We start from the raw sequence: 17,042 nt of genomic DNA on the forward strand, positions 1-17,042 counted from the left end.
GTGAGTACTGTCGGTTGCAGAACAGTCAAAAAAGAGCTGTGGCCTACTTCACCTTGTAAAGTTGATGAAAGCTGTAGGCAATGCCCACCATTATCATGGCAAATGCACCGTAGTCTCTCCATCTGTAACCTTTTGGACCTGCACAACAGAATCAAATTAAAAAAATAAATGTCAGTAGAGCAACTGAATACGACGACAATGAATGTATATTTGGTTTTATTCAAATGTTTTGCCCCTTAAGAATAGCAAAGGTAAAATCAGTGGTGGATTTTTTTTTTAAATGATGTACAGCGAGGCTGTCAAAATCATTTTTACCGAGGGCCACTTCACCTTAATGGATGCTCTCAAAGGGCCAGATGTAACTTATAAATGCAACCAAATAAACATGACTTGACTTGACATGTAATTTTGTATGTAAAATAAAGCCATCTATTCCTTTATGTCAAGTAACTCTGAATTACAGTGGGGCAAATAAACATTCAGTCCATCACCAATTCTGCAGGTTCTCCAACTTGAAAAGATTAAAGAGGCTTGTAATTGTCGATATGGATAGACTGAAATTATGAGAGACTGAATGCGGAGTGGGGGAAAAAAAAGCAGATCATCCCATCGTTGGAATTTATTTCCAAATTAGAGTGGAGAATAAGTATTTGGTCACCTACCAACGAGCAAAATTTCTGGCTGTGAAAGAGGACTAACTTCTTCTAACAAGGTCTTACAAGACTCCACTAGTTGCCTGTAGAAATAGCACCCGTTTTAACTTATTATTAGTATAAAGGACACGTGTCCACAACCTAAGTCAGTCACACATTCCGAACTCCAATATGAGCAAAACCAAAGACCTTTCGAAAGGACACCAGAGACAAAATTGGAGACCTGAACCAGGCTGGGAAGTATGAATCCGCAATAGATAAAATGTTTGGTGCAAAGAAGTCAACTGTGGCTGCATCCATCCATCCATCCATCAGTCCATTATCTACACCGCTTATCCTCAGTAGGGTCACGGGGGTGCTGGAGCCCATCCCAGCTATCATCATGCAGTGCGCAGGGGACACCCAGAACTGGTTGCTGCCAGTCGAAGGGCACACAGAAACAGACAATTTGCTCGCTCATTCACACCTAGGGACAATTTGGACCAGCCAATCAACCTGAAATGCATGTTTTTGGAATGTGGGAGGAAACCGAAGTACCCGAAAGAAACCCACGCAAGCACAGGGAGAACATGCAAACTCCTCACAGGAAGGTTCGATCTCATGACCTTAGAACTGTGCCGCATACACGCTAACCACTGCGCCGCCCTGCTGTCCACTGTGGCTGAAATCATTGGATAATCGAAGATATACAAGACCAATGATAATCTCCCTTGATTTGGGGCGCCATCTCACCCCGTAGCGTCAAAATGACAAAAATCTGTGCAAAAATCTGTTAATCACACGGGTGGACCTAGTTTATGACCTACAGAGAGCTGTGACTACAGTAACAAAAGCTACTATTAGTAACACATTGCGCTGCTAGGGATTCAAATCCTGCACATCCTGGCCTGTCTGCGGCTCGCTAGAGAGCATTTGGATGATCCAGAACAAGATTGGGAAAATGTGTTATGGTCAGTTGAAACCAAAATTGAACTTTTTGGTAGAAACACAGGTTCTCGTGTTTGGAGGAGAAAGAACACTGAATTGAATTTCAAGAACCCAATGCCCACTGAGAAACATGGGGGTGGAAGGATCATGCGTTGAGGCTGTTTTTCTGCAAAAGGGATCAGAACGACTGATCTGTGAAAAGGAAAGAATGAATCGGGCCATGTATCGATAGATTTTGAGTAACAATCTCCTTCCATCAGATGGGGCATTGAAGATGAGACGTGGCTGGGTCTTTCAGCATGACAATGATCCCAATCACACAGCCAGGATAACAAGGAGTTGCCCCTTTGTAAGAAGCCTTTCATGGTCCTGGAATTGCCTAGCCAGTCTCCAGATCACAACCTCATAGGAAATTTGTGGAGGGAGTTGAAAGTCTGTGTTACCTAACAACTGCCCTAAATCATCACTGCTCTAGAGGAGATATGCAGATGGAATGGGCCAAAACACCAGGAACAGTGTGTGAAAAGATACAGTAAGTGTTTGGCCTTCTTAATTGCGAACAAAGGGTGCATAAGAAAGTATTGAGATAACCTTTTGGTCCTGACCTAATACTTATTTTCCACTGTGATATGCAAATAAATCCTTTAAAAATCAAACAATGTGATTTTCGTTTTTTGTTTTGTTTTTTATCTACGATGGTTTAGGTTTACCTATCTTGACAATTGCAGGCCTCTCTACTATTTTCAAGAAAGATATTTTGCACAATTAGTGGTTGACTAAATACTTATTTACCCCACCATAATTAATTATTCTCGTCACAAATATAACAGTTACATTTAAAAAAATGTCATTATACGTGTTGTAAATTGAATACAGTGATACTTCTACATACAAGCTACACGAGTTGCAAGACATGAGATACGAAATGTCTCTCGAGCTAAATTATTGCCCGACATGCAAGAGTAAATCCAAGTTGAGAATTTCCAGACATTACCACCAGCGACTGGAGCTTTAAATTTATTTTATCAACATCTTATTTGTCTATTGTATTTGAATGTTTGTTTACTATTTGAATGTGTTTTTGATGATCAGGAGGATGTGTTTTAGAGTTATTTTGATGGCAATAAAATAACAATATCACTCTCTTGACAACCCAAAGAAATACAAAAGGGAAAAAAAAATCAAATCATCATACTCTATACTTCCCGTCAGCCTGCGTTTGCCCCGCCCCTTCCTTCTCATTTGCTCGTCCAAAACATATCAGAATAAGTTTCTAAAATAAATACATTACAAAAATATACAGTTGCAAATACATATTATACATGGTTACACATATTTACAAGGAAAGACTGTACACCGAGAGTTTTCAAAGCTTTAATAATATTATAACTTTCATCCTAAACCGTGCCTGTGAAGGGTAGCAAAACGCTACTAGCAAAACGCTACTAGCAACACGCTCGCGACACAGTAAACGGGTCTGTAAAAAAAAAAAAAAAAACATACAATACATATAGAAACCATGGTAGTCCGTCCTCATTTTTCTCCTTATAACTGACGTCATCAAAGTCGTCTTCCTTCAGTACGGGAAAGAGACTTGGTCATATCGACGTCGTCCAACGCTCCCTTATTCAAAAACACGCTAGCAACACGCTCGCAAAGTAAAGTTTAAGTGCAGTAGCTCTGTTTCCTTCTTTATCGGACTGCTCGATTGCGTTTAGCTTGAAAGTTGCGTCAAGTGCCTTTCTTTTTGCAACTTGCATGATGAGGATATGTCTACGCTAATTTAGTTCGTGCACAAGCTAAAAGTTGCAGTCTTCCTCGGCACATATATTCCACCGGTCTAAATCTTACCTTTTGTACTCGAGCGCCGCTGGTGGCCGTTATAAAAATTACATAAATTGGCCGCATCACTGAATAAGCCGCAGGGTTGAAAGTTTGGGGGAAGAGTAGCGGCTTATAGTACGGAATTTACGGTAACTTTGTTGTTTGTGAGGCCAGGGTCATAATTAATTTGTTTTCAGTTATTTCGCATGGGGAAAACTTGCTCGAGATACAAGTAATTCCAGATAAGAGCACAATCTGGGAACAAATTCATCTATAATGTAGAGGTATCCATGTATAACAAGGTAACAAATTCTTCTTGGAAATTTTTAGGCTCATTTATTTTTCAATTTTACTCATTGACATCGATATGAAAATACCGCCGTGTAGTTGCGCTGGGGCGTCACTTTGCAGACATTGTAGTTGACAGGCATTGCGGGAAATGTAGTTGTAGGTCAGAGCATTTTAGACCCGTTTATATCTCGTCCCTCAGACATTTTAAGCTCTCGCGGGCCACATAATATAAGGTGCCGGGCCACTTTTACACATGTAATGTACAGTATATCTCTCATTTTTTTCACACACCAAAAATTAGACTGAAGAATACGGGTCTGGACTTTTTTTCCGAGTCATTGCTAGCAAAGCAAAAACTAAAACAGGCTGAGATGAGTTTAGTCATTTGTCAAACTTGAAATGAGTGACACATAATTAGAAAGTATGTCATTGTTTAAGCTGTCATGAGGGCCAACTGTCTGTCAAACTGGAAATTCCCTGCAGGAGAAAAACAGCCAACTAAAATGTCATTACACAAGAAAACACGTCCAGCTGACAGATTTGTTTCTAAAACAGTGTTTCTCAACTGGCTGGTCAGGACTCAAAAGTGGGTCACTGACCCGTTTCCAGTGGGTCATAAACTCGTTTACAGAGGGTTACGGGCTTTTGCCATGGCAAAGTAATGCTAAGAGGAAAAAAAGAAAAGTTAATATTCTTCTTAACAGTAGATGGCAATAATGCCTTGCTCAATCTCTTCTTCCTATTAAGTCAATTGGCGGGTTTGAGAGGGACCACATCTCATTTTATTGTGATTTTATGGTTTTATTTTCTTTGTCTGCCCATGTTAATGGGTCCCAAGAAAATTAGTGGTAAGGGGAAGAAAACGTGGACAAAAGTAATAACAATTAAGTCGAAGAAGGGAACAATGGCGAAATGCGAAAATAAAGTGTGAGAGTCTGCCATTGAAGCACTGAAGGAAAGTACAGTTAATTGTTTAAAAATGTTGTATTTTTAGCTTTTTATCAGTATATTTACCTTTATTACCTACATACATGGATGATTATCGATGTTTAGGTACACGCTTAATTAGCATTTAGAATGTCTTTTAGTATGTGGCTATTCTACTGCACTTTTAGGAGGTTCTTTATGTGATTTACACTCATATGTGCGAATATTCGGTACTTGAAGTTGTTTTGTTTTTGTTGGTCATTTTGTTTTGTTTTTTATTTAAAAGGTGAATAAATTGTACTATCTCTACTCTAAATTACATAATTATTTCATTTGAGCATGTTTCTCTTGATTTTGGTATCAGCTTGTCCTTAGGGTGGAATGGTGCGTCCTGAATTCAGACCAATTAAAAACCAGGGCTCTCTGCAGTTATAGATTTCTTATGTCAGGTTGACTTGATTCAATATGACATTTTCTACAGGCGGTTTGAACAATTTTTACTGACACCTTTAACAGCAAATAAACAATGTAAAGTTTGAACAATTTTTATCGACACTTTTAACAGCAATTAAACATGTTCACAATTTCATTATAAAACTTGAATACATATCAAATAAAAAACAGACCCTTGCATCTTTTATGGTATATATATTCAAGGTGAATGGTATTCGTTACACACAAGGACATGTTTCAATGCTGCTTTAGCATTCATGGATGAACCCATAACCTTCCCTATCGAAAAAGTTTGAATCATTCCCCAACATTTATATGGTAACCACATAAATTTGGGTCTTCATCAACATTATAGCTGCGATAGACTGTCAGCTGTCCCACAATACTCTGCTTCTGAAAAGCCTAAGAAACCTTGGCATGGGTGGTTGACCCTGGACAAGACTCGCTGCATCACATTGGTTCTCAACCCGCTCCCCTCCCCTTTGGGGCATTTCATTCGTTCTGTCTCTCTTTTTCCACAACCACTTCCAGTGGGCTGGTGTCTTCCTTATTTTTTATTTGCTCACTTAAGCTGGGGAACAGTGGACTCCATCCCCCAGTTTTCCAATCTCCTCTCAAATTTATTGGGTTCAGTAGAGGCCTTCCTGTCCTTCTACCACATGGAAATAGAGATCAGAGTATCCATTACTTCGACAGAGATGGATGCAGGTCTCCATGTACAGTCCCTATAACAAGGACATCAAAGGGAGGTAGCCCTCTCTTTTCGGCATGACCCTCCCATACAAGACTTTCTGCTCTCACCTCATTATGCAGCATCCTCATAGCCGTTTTGATATAAAACCCACCCACTATGGACGGTGATCCTCGATTCCCCCTAACTACATGGCCATCACATCAACATCACTTTCATTACAAAACATGAGATGCCAGGGAAGTCAAGGACAGGGTGGTAATAAATGAGGGTGGAATACATCCGGAATCATTGTCATATGGGTTAAGTATTACGCGGACTTTATTCTGCATTGGTAAAAGTGGACAGCACTCACAACCTCTTGAGGTACCGTATTTTACTAACTATAAGGCGCACCCAGAAACCTCCAATTGGCCAGAAATTTAAAGCTGCACTTAATAAACTGGTGCACTTTAAAAACTGGTGCGCTTTAAAAACTGGTGCGCCTTATATTCAGAACAAATTGGAAACGCGTTACTATGTTTGTGTAATTGTTGATGATCCTGTGAATTTATTCACTGACCACAATCGCATAGCAATAGTGGCAACAGGGTGCGAACCGAATAGAAAGGATCTAGTGCATGAGATCTGGGGAACGCCACGCTGCAATTTGGATTTGATTCCCATTGCATTCAGTTATACAATTGTATGCAGTCTCGATCAGTGATATATTGTGACTGATCAATCAAACAATGCACAAATATGGCACTCTTTTGTGCAACCATAGTTTAAATTCCATGCACCTTACAGTACACAGTGTGCTTTATTTATGAAAGTATATCACAAAAGACTATTTTTTGGGGTGGTGCGCCTTATACAGGGTTCGCAAAGTATTTTTCCATTCAAATTTAAGACTTTTTCAAGACTATATCCAATTAAATTTAAGATTATTCTTGCACCTATTCCAGCATACAGACATGGAAGGTGGGAGCCGAGTTGTGATGGATCTCGCGCTAGACACGACTCAATCGCAACAGCGCTGACTTTAAAACCCCATGCCGAAGGTGGTGCGGGCAAGAGGGGAGCGGGGATGAGGAAGTATTTCATACTCCATAGGTTTTTTTGTTGGTGTGGCCTGAAAATTGTAAAAGTTATAAAAGGCCTGTTGTAAATACAGTCCAAACGTAAACCCAAACTTTGATTTATCAGTACATGAGGAATGAGCTGACTGAGGCTGCAATCAAGACTTTAAGACAGGAAAAGGCAGCAGAAAGTAGCAAAATTTGTAGTCGTAGACACCAACTTTAAGATGACTGCAGTATTAAGTAGTAAGTTGAAACTTTTTAAATTAAAATACCCCCCCTCAAAAAAGGAGATATCATTTACAAAAACTTGTGCTTTCCATGTTATGTATAATGAAGTGATTAAAAGGTACAGAAAAATGAGTTGTGGACTTACTGTGTTGGACAGGAACAGGCAAGTGAGGTGAGGTGAGATCATGTGGTTGGCCAACAGTTTTTAGAGGTAGAACTTCTGTGCTGCCCGAACGCTGAATGGCCAATTCCACCTCCTCATCCGTCAAGCCTGCGATCAATTACAATGTTTAAGGAACTCGAGAGGTTTTGATGACTTATTGCACATTTTCAGAACAGAATGGCTCCTCTTCTATCATAATGCATGCATTAAAACTTTCAATGCTTCTTCACATGAACTCATTCAATTTCCCCAAGTATAAGTCTTTACAAAATATTTTACCTTCATAATTCAAAAAAATTCCAGGGAGTATTTGAGGAATAGCTTAAACTTAAAAGATACCCATCAAGGGACAAGACGTGCAAAGCTTCCCGCTCATGAAATCTGAAACCCTAGCAAGCTTATTAACTCTCACCAAAGGCAAAGAAAATAACTCTGTCCAGTTCTCCTTGTTATATTTCCCATGTGGAAATTTCATACACCCTGGACAGCTAAAATGCATTATTTTAATTTCTTCATTGTAATGTAAATGTATTACATAAATTTGCAAATGCCAATATAATTTAATCTTCAGATCTTTTTAATGATTTTAGTTTTGATTAAATTGCAAAGGGCTCCCTGATGGAGAGTCAGAAGGGAGAAAAAAAAAATCCAATATGAATGTCCCCTTTTGTGGAAATAAAAGGCTAAAGTCAGGGCTCCTGGTTCTCATTGATGTCCATCTAAATCCAATGAACATGTTGAGTTAAAACACTGGCAACTATAATTTCATGAATTTATGATAACCTGTTAATACTGACCGAAAATTCCAGTGAATAGAAACAATTACGCCAACTTGCATTTTAAAATAGTATTTTGACTTGAGAGTTTAGTTCTCTGGCCACATTAGTACAATAACTCAAGAGCGGGTTCTAATGCCCCTCCCGATAAAAAACAAACAAATATTAATGTATTTCTAATAAGAAAAACAGCACTCTGTGGTGTTAGACATAACACAGAGTATGAAGAGAACAGAAGATCTTGTACAGAAGGATCATTTCAAATTTTTAGTTTGGATTGCATCTAATGCTAAAATCCCAAACATTAACTGTATTTCATATAATAATTTGAGTATGAAACAGAAACTGCCTAACAGTCAAGTAAAGTCCGGTTTATTTGTATAACCCTTAATCACAAGGAGTCTCAAAGGGCCTCACAGACCACAGATTATTACAGACATTTTTAATTTATGGCCTCATGTGCAGACGTGTTCTTTTTCAGTCTTTCGTTTTTCTTGTAATAGAAATGAATTAAATTGTCTTTATTGCCATTGATAAAAACGTAGTAAACAGTAGTATGCAACAAGATTAGACATGGCACTCCAAGGTGCTCCATCTAAAAGTATTTAAAGAGAAAAAACTATATCAGAAATATTTACAAAATAGGTATATTATGTTATGTTAATGATAGTTTTGATAACCTTTAAATGGAATTTCAGAGGGATGGAAACATGTTGGCCTGGAGAGAGATGGGGGCCACAAGGCGGTACTTGCCCAAGACCCTAGTGGTTAAGGGATCGAACTAACCAACCAACTATTAAATGATAAACATGCTGTTAAAATCTCAACAACATGTAACTATTATATTTAAGCAATGATTATCAAAATCATGTTTTCCCCCTCTTTCCGGAGGGTTGCTTAGTGAAACAAAAACATATTTGTTAAATGAATAAAGAGTAACATGTTCACTCTATTTGTAGTTGAATAATTGCATGGTCTGCTATCACCATGAACAAGCCTGCAAAACAGAAAATATAAATTTTGTAACTTATTTGGTAATTCTTTTGTTGCTACTAAATGTTTTTTGTTGTTGTTGCTAAGTGTTATTGCACTATGTTTCGTCGTTGCACTGATGTTAAGATGCACTAATCTTTAAAAGATAAATTGCGCTATTGTTATAACTTAGGCCAGTCTATAACTCTGTAAATTTAGAAAAAAATATAGTGAACTGTCACTTGATGATCTCAAACAGGTGGTGAATGCGGCCAAACCGACAACTTGCCAGTTCGACCCGCTCCCAGGTTCACTTATTAAAAGTCTTTTTGGCGTCCTTGGACCTTCAGTTCTAAATATTATAAACATATCACTCTCCTCAGGTGTAGTTCCAGCAGCTTTTAAGTCCGCCGTTATTAAACCCACACTGAAACGACCCAACCTTGATCCAGAAATCTTAAGTAATTATAGACCTGTGTCAAACCTACCTTTCCTCTCTAAAGTACTTGGAAAAGTTGTGGCACAGCAGCTAAATGTTTTCATATCCGAGAATAACCTTTTTGAATCCATGCAATCAGGATTCAGGGCTAACCACTCTACTGAGACAGCTCTGATCAAGGTAACAAATGATCTCCTACTGGCAATGGATTCTGGCGCTTCATCACTTTTGCTGCTGCTGGATCTTAGTGCTGCTTTTGACACAGTGCACCACAATTTCCTACTAGAACGGTTGGAAAAATGGATTGGTCTCTCAGGAACCGTCCTCTCGTGGTTCAGATCCTACCTCTCAGATAGGACGCACTGTGTTAAATATGGTGAAATGACATCTGAGCCTTTTAATGTTACCTGTGGTGTTCCGCAGGGTTCAGTGCTTGGCCCCCTTCTTTTCAGCATTTACATGCTTCCATTAGGTGATATTATTCGCAAGTACAATATCAGCTTCCACTGCTACGCAGACGACACTCAACTATAACTTCCGTTGGAGGAATCTCCCACACTAAACTGTGGAAATTTGGAGGCCTGCCTCATTGAGATAAAAGAGTGGATGTCACTCAATTTCTTGCGTCTTAACTCTGAAAAGACCGAAATGTTAGTCATTGGTCCATCTAAATGCCGTGATATATTCTCAAAAATTGCTGTGAACATTGACAAATGTCACATCACACAGAGTGACTCAGTTAAAAATTTAGGTGTCATATTTGACCCTGATCTATCCTTTGAAATGCATGTAAAGAAAATTACTAGAACCGCTTTCTTCCATCTTTGTAACATTGCTAAAATCCGTTCAATACTGTCTCAGTCTGATGCGGAAATTATAATTCATGCGTTTGTTACCTCCCGTCTCGATTACTGTAATGCACTACTCTCTGGTCTCCCGAAGTCTAGAATCAAGTCACTTCAGCTGGTACAAAATGCCACAGCGAGGCTTTTAACTAGGACAAAAAAGTACGATCACATAACACCGATTTTGGCTAACCTGCATTGGCTCCCAGTTAGCCATAGATGTGATTTCAAGGTTCTCTTAGTATTGTACAAAATCATACATGGACTTGCTCCCTCTTATCTTTCAGATCTGATTTGCCCCTACGTCCCGGTCCGAAGCCTACGATCTGAGAGTGCCGGTCTTCTGGTGATCCCAAGAGCAAAGAAGTGTTCTGCTGGTTCGAGAGCGTTCTCCATCCGGGCACCGGTGCTGTGGAATGCTCTTCCCCCTGAGATCCGATCGGCAACCTCAGTGGAAATGTTTAAATCTAAACTTAAAACTCACTTCTACTCCATAGCATATGAATAACCTACTCTTCTCGTCGGCTGAAAAATAGTCTGTGTAATATAGTGTAATAATCTGTGAAGCCCTTTGAGACTCTTCGTGATTTAGGGCTATACAAATAAAAATGACTTGACTTGACTTGACTTAAATATTTTTGCCTATTCATCCTGATGGTCTTTGATCCTTTTTTCTCTTTAAAGTCTTTATGTCATTTTAAACCTGAGAATGTCATGTCTAATCTCTTTGCCAACAACGTTGAGATCATGACAATAAAGCCAATTCAGGGTTGGATCAAAAAATAAAAATAAAACTTGCTATTCTCTAGAACAACTACATTCGCGTGCATTCCGTTCATTTTAGAGTATTCTTAGATCTGATGAAAAAGACAATCATAAAAACTAGTGGCCAAATTTATTAGTGGTTTCCGAACCTGTAGAATGACCTACATTTCAAACCGAATCCTAAGCGGAGGAACTTTTCAGACATAAATTACCCCTAATGACGACACCATGAAAAAAAAAAATAATAAAAAGCTATTCTGTATTTGATTATACTGTATTATTTGGTGCACCTGATACACGCAGTGTCTGTTTATGAGTCACAGTATTAGCAGATGCTCAGCCAAAGCATTTGCTTTGACCTTGCCATTCTCATTGGGGCATGAAATTACGCTGCTGGCACCTCGATATTACAGCTATAAATACTGTAAACTGCATATCTGGACCAGGTTTTCTATTGTCTTTCAACATAAACCTGATCGGTATTTATTTAAAGGAAAACCCATTGCTCGCCAGGTTATTTACGGCTCTATTTCCAGCGCCTCACATTCTCTCGGCATTTTTAAGGGCAAAATGGAAGCCCGGCTCTTTTGTTAAATCAATTTCTCCAATTCTGGCACTTGTGGACCCTTTGGGTCAAAACCTCGGCAGGACAGTCAATGACAAAAATTGTGCATTTAATTTTTTGCGGTAAAAGGTGAACGGATAATGTAAGGGACCTTAAAAGAGATTGAAAAAAGATCACTGGGACTAGTTATGTCAAGTAAAAGAAGGTCAGTGGGATACCATAAATTGAAGTGCGACATCAGCCCATTTTATAAGTTGTGCTGATAGTCCTTCATGTCATTTTAGTTTGATACTACTGCCCAGAAATGGCATACACTCTCATAGAGTATTCATTTATGTATTAAAAAAGAGACTACTCTCATTTTCCTACTTTTATCACCCTACTGATGACAAAGTCAGCAAGGCCTCGACTAGGTGGCACCGTGGCCTAATTTATAACCACATCAATCCCTTTACCTTCTTTGCAGGCCTTGGTCATTGTCATTTTTGTCCGAGAGGTGAGTCACATAACCCCACTTACATATAGCAGCCCATTAATATGTGGAATGATGAACCTTATCCTTACCCTTACCTTCATACCAGACACAGTAATAGACCAACGGACTACCTATGTTCTCTGTGACCCTCACTCGGTGGCCCTCGACTCAGGGTGAAATCTATTATAAGTCTGTCAAATCACAGGAAGGGGACCCCACCCCGCATTAGTAGAATAAAAAATATAAAAATAAAATGTGTATATATATATATATATATATATATATATATATATATTATATAATATATATTATATATATACACCTCAGACATATCCCTCTAATGGGAGGTGGCTAGAGTCATTTCTGACTCTTTTTGGGAGATTGATTCAGACGAGGGGATTCCCAGCCCCCTCGCTCAACCCAACTGAGGTGTTGGGAGTCATTAGGTGACCAAACCCCCCAATTCCAACCCCTAATGCTGAACGCCAACCAGGGAGGCAACGGGTACCAATGTTTAAGTCTTAGGTATGACTCGGCCGAGGCTTGAAACACAACCTCCCAGTCTCGGGGCGGGCGCCATACCCCCAAGGCCACCGAGCTGGTTTAAAAAATAAAATAAAATAAAAAAGTAGAATAAAAAAATAAATGAAACAACATTAATTTAGAGCAGGGGTTCTCAACGGTTTTGATTTGAGGACCACACCGCCCCAAAAATGCAAGCCACGGCCAAATTAAGAAAAAAATGACACTTTGCAAATGTATTGAATGAAAAGGATGGTGTAGTTTGAACCAAAGAAAGTAGAATATATATTTACATTAAAAAATAAATAAATAAATAAATGACCAGCAAAACCAAGTAATGATATTCCCTTTAACGCTTAATTATCAGTATTTCTAAAGGGACAGTGGGTAATATGTGACCACACTATGCTGCTGTATTGTGCAGAACAACCGAAAACTAGTGCTGCAAAAATAAGGAAAATACAAACGACGGATTCTCAGAATGACCAAACTGCACAATTTTTCTTCTCATCAAGTTTATATGACCCACAGAATTGTATTTAATTTCTTAGCATTATTTTGACAAAGCAAAGACCCGCAAACCACTGAAAACAGGTCCATGACCGACTTTTGGGTACTGACTTACCAGTTAAGAAACATTTAAATGTTTTTTTTTTAATCGAACATTGTATCGTTCCAAACATAAACAGCATGAAAAAGATAAACAAAAATAGAAAGCCAACTTGTCTCAAGGGAACAGAAAGTGCTTTAGAAATACAGAGTAGCAAATAAATGGAATCAATAAAGTAAAAATAAAAAATATAATTATGTCATGATTAGTTCAATATGAAGGAGATTTTTACTTTATATTATATAACTTAAACATTGGAAAATGTTATCATCCTTAAATATTTAACCCCCCCAAAAAATAAATTCTCTGACAAAATTCCGAAAAATGTTTTTACACATTTGAAATTTATCCCATGTGGATAAAAATTTAGTTATCCAAAAAAATAAGATTTGTTGCATTTTTGTTATTTTTGATGAGTCCAAAATGTTATATGATATCTCGATAAGTTGCCCGGAAAATTGGAGAGGACAGGAGTCAGCCAGCGCTGAGCATACTGCCAATACTTTTGTATAATTGGACATGAGAAGAACATATGGTCAGTGGTTTCAATATCAATGTTGCAAAGGAGCAGATGTCATCTTCAAATTGAAAATATTATGTTATTTTTAAGGATGAATATTATAATGTTATGTTTTTTTTATTAGTTTTGTTTTAAAAAGTTACTATTACAATTGCTCTCCAGAATGGACATCCCCTGTATTAATGGTGATGGTATGTCAGGGTTAATTTGTTCATATTTCAGCGTTTAGAGACATGATTTGCATTCACCAATATCATAAGTTCAAATTTGGATCAATTCAAGTCCCATTTGCTTTTAAATCGTTCATAACTTAATAGTTACTATTGTACATCATGTGTGATAATGACCATATGTTCCTTCAAACCAATCCTTATGAAACAATAACTTGTTCCAATTAAATATATTTCTATTTTACATGCTACAAAGAGCTTACCCAAGTTATATAATATAACTCGACTTGTAAGTTTCAGAGCTTCGGTCACTGTGACATGGGGCAAGATGGAATTGTTGTCGATTTACTACAGAGAATGACTTTTTTGTCATCATGTCTGGTAACTGCTTATTGTCTGGGCTAAATTGTGGCTCCAAAATCAGTGCATGTTAATTGTAGAGAACGAAGACAGCACAAGCCATTAAATGAGAAGTAGTCACACGATTTTACTCAAACAGCAAAACATATGAGGTTAACAAAGGTAAAAATTCTCATTCAGAGTAGTCTCATCTCATCTCATTAGCTGCACCGCTTATCCTCAGTAGGGTCGCAGGGGTGCTGGAGCCCATCCCAGCAATCATCGGGCAGTGGGCAGGGGACACCCTGAACTGGTTGCCAGCCAATCGCAGGGCACACGGGGACAGACAACTCACTCGCTCATTCGCACCTAGGGACAATTTGGACCGGCCAATTCACCTGAAATGCATGTTTTTGAATGTGGGAGGAAACCGGAGTGCCCGGAGGAAACCCACGCAAGCACTGGGAGAACATACAAACTCCGCACAGAAAGTCTGGAGCTGGATTTGAACCAACGCAGGAGGTTCCCAAGACATGAACTGTGCCGCACATGCGCTAACCACTGCGCCGCCGTGCTGCCCTCATTCAGAGTAGTGTCTCCATTTAATTGAAAACTCCATTCATGAAGTAAAAAAATAGTCAACATGTTTCATTTAGTTGCTTATATTACATCTATTTGACAAACTTTCAATATTTCAGCCAGTTCAATCTAACAGGTCTTAGAGAGGGCATCTACAAATATCATTCCGAGTAATTGCCAATTCACACCCTGCAATTGACAGCTGAGGGAAAGCAGAGATGATATTTTTCAATGAATATTGAAATAAACCAAACTATTAAGATGTCTTTGAAAATGAGGAGATATGAGCATGGAAGCAACCTTCAGCGCCGATTAAGGCACAAACGTGCAGTGAAATAATATGCGCGAGAAAGATTATTGTGTAAGTATTCTGCAACATGCAATCAAAGTGGGTCCCATTTTCCCCTTCATCAGCTGTCCAGCGTAAATATTGCCAGCAAGAGGAATCCAATTTAAATTCCACTCTACCGGAGGATACCATTGTTCTATTTTATGTGTGCTTTGACATTTCTAGCTGTTAATATAAAGTCAAATCCAGAGGTATTTACATAAATATGACATTAAACTGTATTAGAAATTAGAACCGATGCATTTGGGGTGGGGAAAAAGAGGTTGATTGAATTTATAGATCACAGACAGTCGAAATGCCCAAATAATGTATTCATGGTTAGCTGTGATGCATTCTTTTGCCTGCACACAAACATTTCCAAGTCATATATCTGATTTAATTCGGTTTACATACACTGACATCTGAAATGAAAAAAAGAAAATTTTAAAAAAATCAACAAGAGTTTAAAGGAAACCGACAAACAGTAAAAAAAAATGTAACGGTGTAAACCACACTTTTTTTTACATACAAAAAAAATAGTTTTCAGCATAGAAGAATTACACACAAAAAAACATTAGTGAGAAGAAGCTTGGTCAGACTGTAAATGGCAGATTGTGTGACAAGTAGAATACTAAATAATCTATACATTTAAAATGCATTTATCGAGGTTAGTGGAGGGCAGAACCTTCCATGAAACGTGAAAATCCGTGAAGTAAACACCTTTATCTATTTATTTTTTAAATTTATTTATTGCTCAACAAACAACCCAATGAGCAGTATTTGTTCAACCGATAAAAGTATTGCACTTAAACATTTTAAAGAAACTTTGGTACCGTGAAATCATAATTTTTAAAGTATTATTGTTGTCTTATTGCACAACTTTATGAAATAATTACCTGATCCACTTCACTTTATACAATACTCGCTTAGCCGTTATTGGAAACTGCATTTAGATTCCAGTTCTGTCATACAAAAATCAAACTTTTTTTGAAAAAGCTCCAGGGAGCGCCAAAGACCCGCAGGCGTAGCGCGTGAGAGGTCCAATTTTGCTGGCGATGAAAAGCATTTCCCTCTGTCTAACCAGTCAGAAGACAGAGCACAATACATGATGAAAATACGCAAAGCAGTAACTCAAAGTAGCAAAGTGTCTCTGAATGTAAAGCAATTGCAAAACAATTATTGATGTTGTGACAATTGTAAATTTTAACATCTGAAAACAAGAGTTTCACTAGCAATGACGCAGGTTGGGATGTAGATAAAATAAGCAAATGCTTTAACAACCCAAGGATGAGCGCTCATTTTCCCCCAAAAATAAATAAATTAATAAAAAAAAGCACAGTCAGTGAGAGGTTGCTGAGTAGGTTACTTTCCGAAAATAAATCATTTGATTCCCAGCTTCACTGTTGAGTGGCTGAAGAGTTCTCCTCTCAAAACGGTAATGTACTCTGTGCTTAGTGTTTCATTGCTGGAGTTTCTCTCATCTTGACAATGTCTTTCCTTGAGATCGATGTCCGCATGCAAATTGCAGCTTCTTGTTCAGATCTACAGTCAAACTAACTTTCCAAAATAAATCTACATAAAAACATCATACATATTTCATGGACTCAAAGTGCAGCAAGAGCAAACAGTTTTTCGAGTGCAGTAACGTATAAAACGAAGAAGAAAGAATGAAGTAAACGGTCTTATCTGGATTTGATGAAAACCTCTTACCTGATTTTTACAAATAATCTTAGCTGTGACACACACTGCCAATTAGAGAAGTCTCAAAAGACATTAAAAGTGTGCAATTTGCTTGCGAGCATGGATTTGGTTTCAGGTCACGGACCCTATTTAAGTTTTCAGACTTTCTTCTTTGCTTTAGGGGTATTTTACAACTGACAGAAGACCTTTCGAGGCTTAACATTCTCAGAAAGTAC

At 38.2% G+C, this 17,042-nt stretch overlaps 1 protein-coding gene across 3 annotated transcripts in view; it reads right to left on the reverse strand.

Annotated features, from left to right (window-relative positions):
• pex14 (peroxisomal biogenesis factor 14) overlaps positions 1–17,042 on the reverse strand; it is a 114,123-nt gene that overhangs the window by 37,498 nt on the left and 59,583 nt on the right. For all 3 annotated transcript variants that reach the window (XM_088332027.1, XM_088332028.1, XM_088332026.1), the window contains 2 exons: positions 7,204–7,329; positions 53–138 (listed from right to left, as the gene is read on the reverse strand). In XM_088332027.1, coding sequence (XP_088188153.1) covers positions 53–138; positions 7,204–7,329 — 212 coding nt within the window. The remainder of the gene's footprint in view (positions 1–52; positions 139–7,203; positions 7,330–17,042) is intronic.

Source organism: Urocampus carinirostris, chromosome 3 (assembly GCF_059441175.1).
Source record: "Urocampus carinirostris isolate Australia breed hairy pipefish chromosome 3, RoL_Ucar_1.0, whole genome shotgun sequence".
NCBI lineage: Eukaryota > Metazoa > Chordata > Actinopteri > Syngnathiformes > Syngnathidae > Urocampus > Urocampus carinirostris.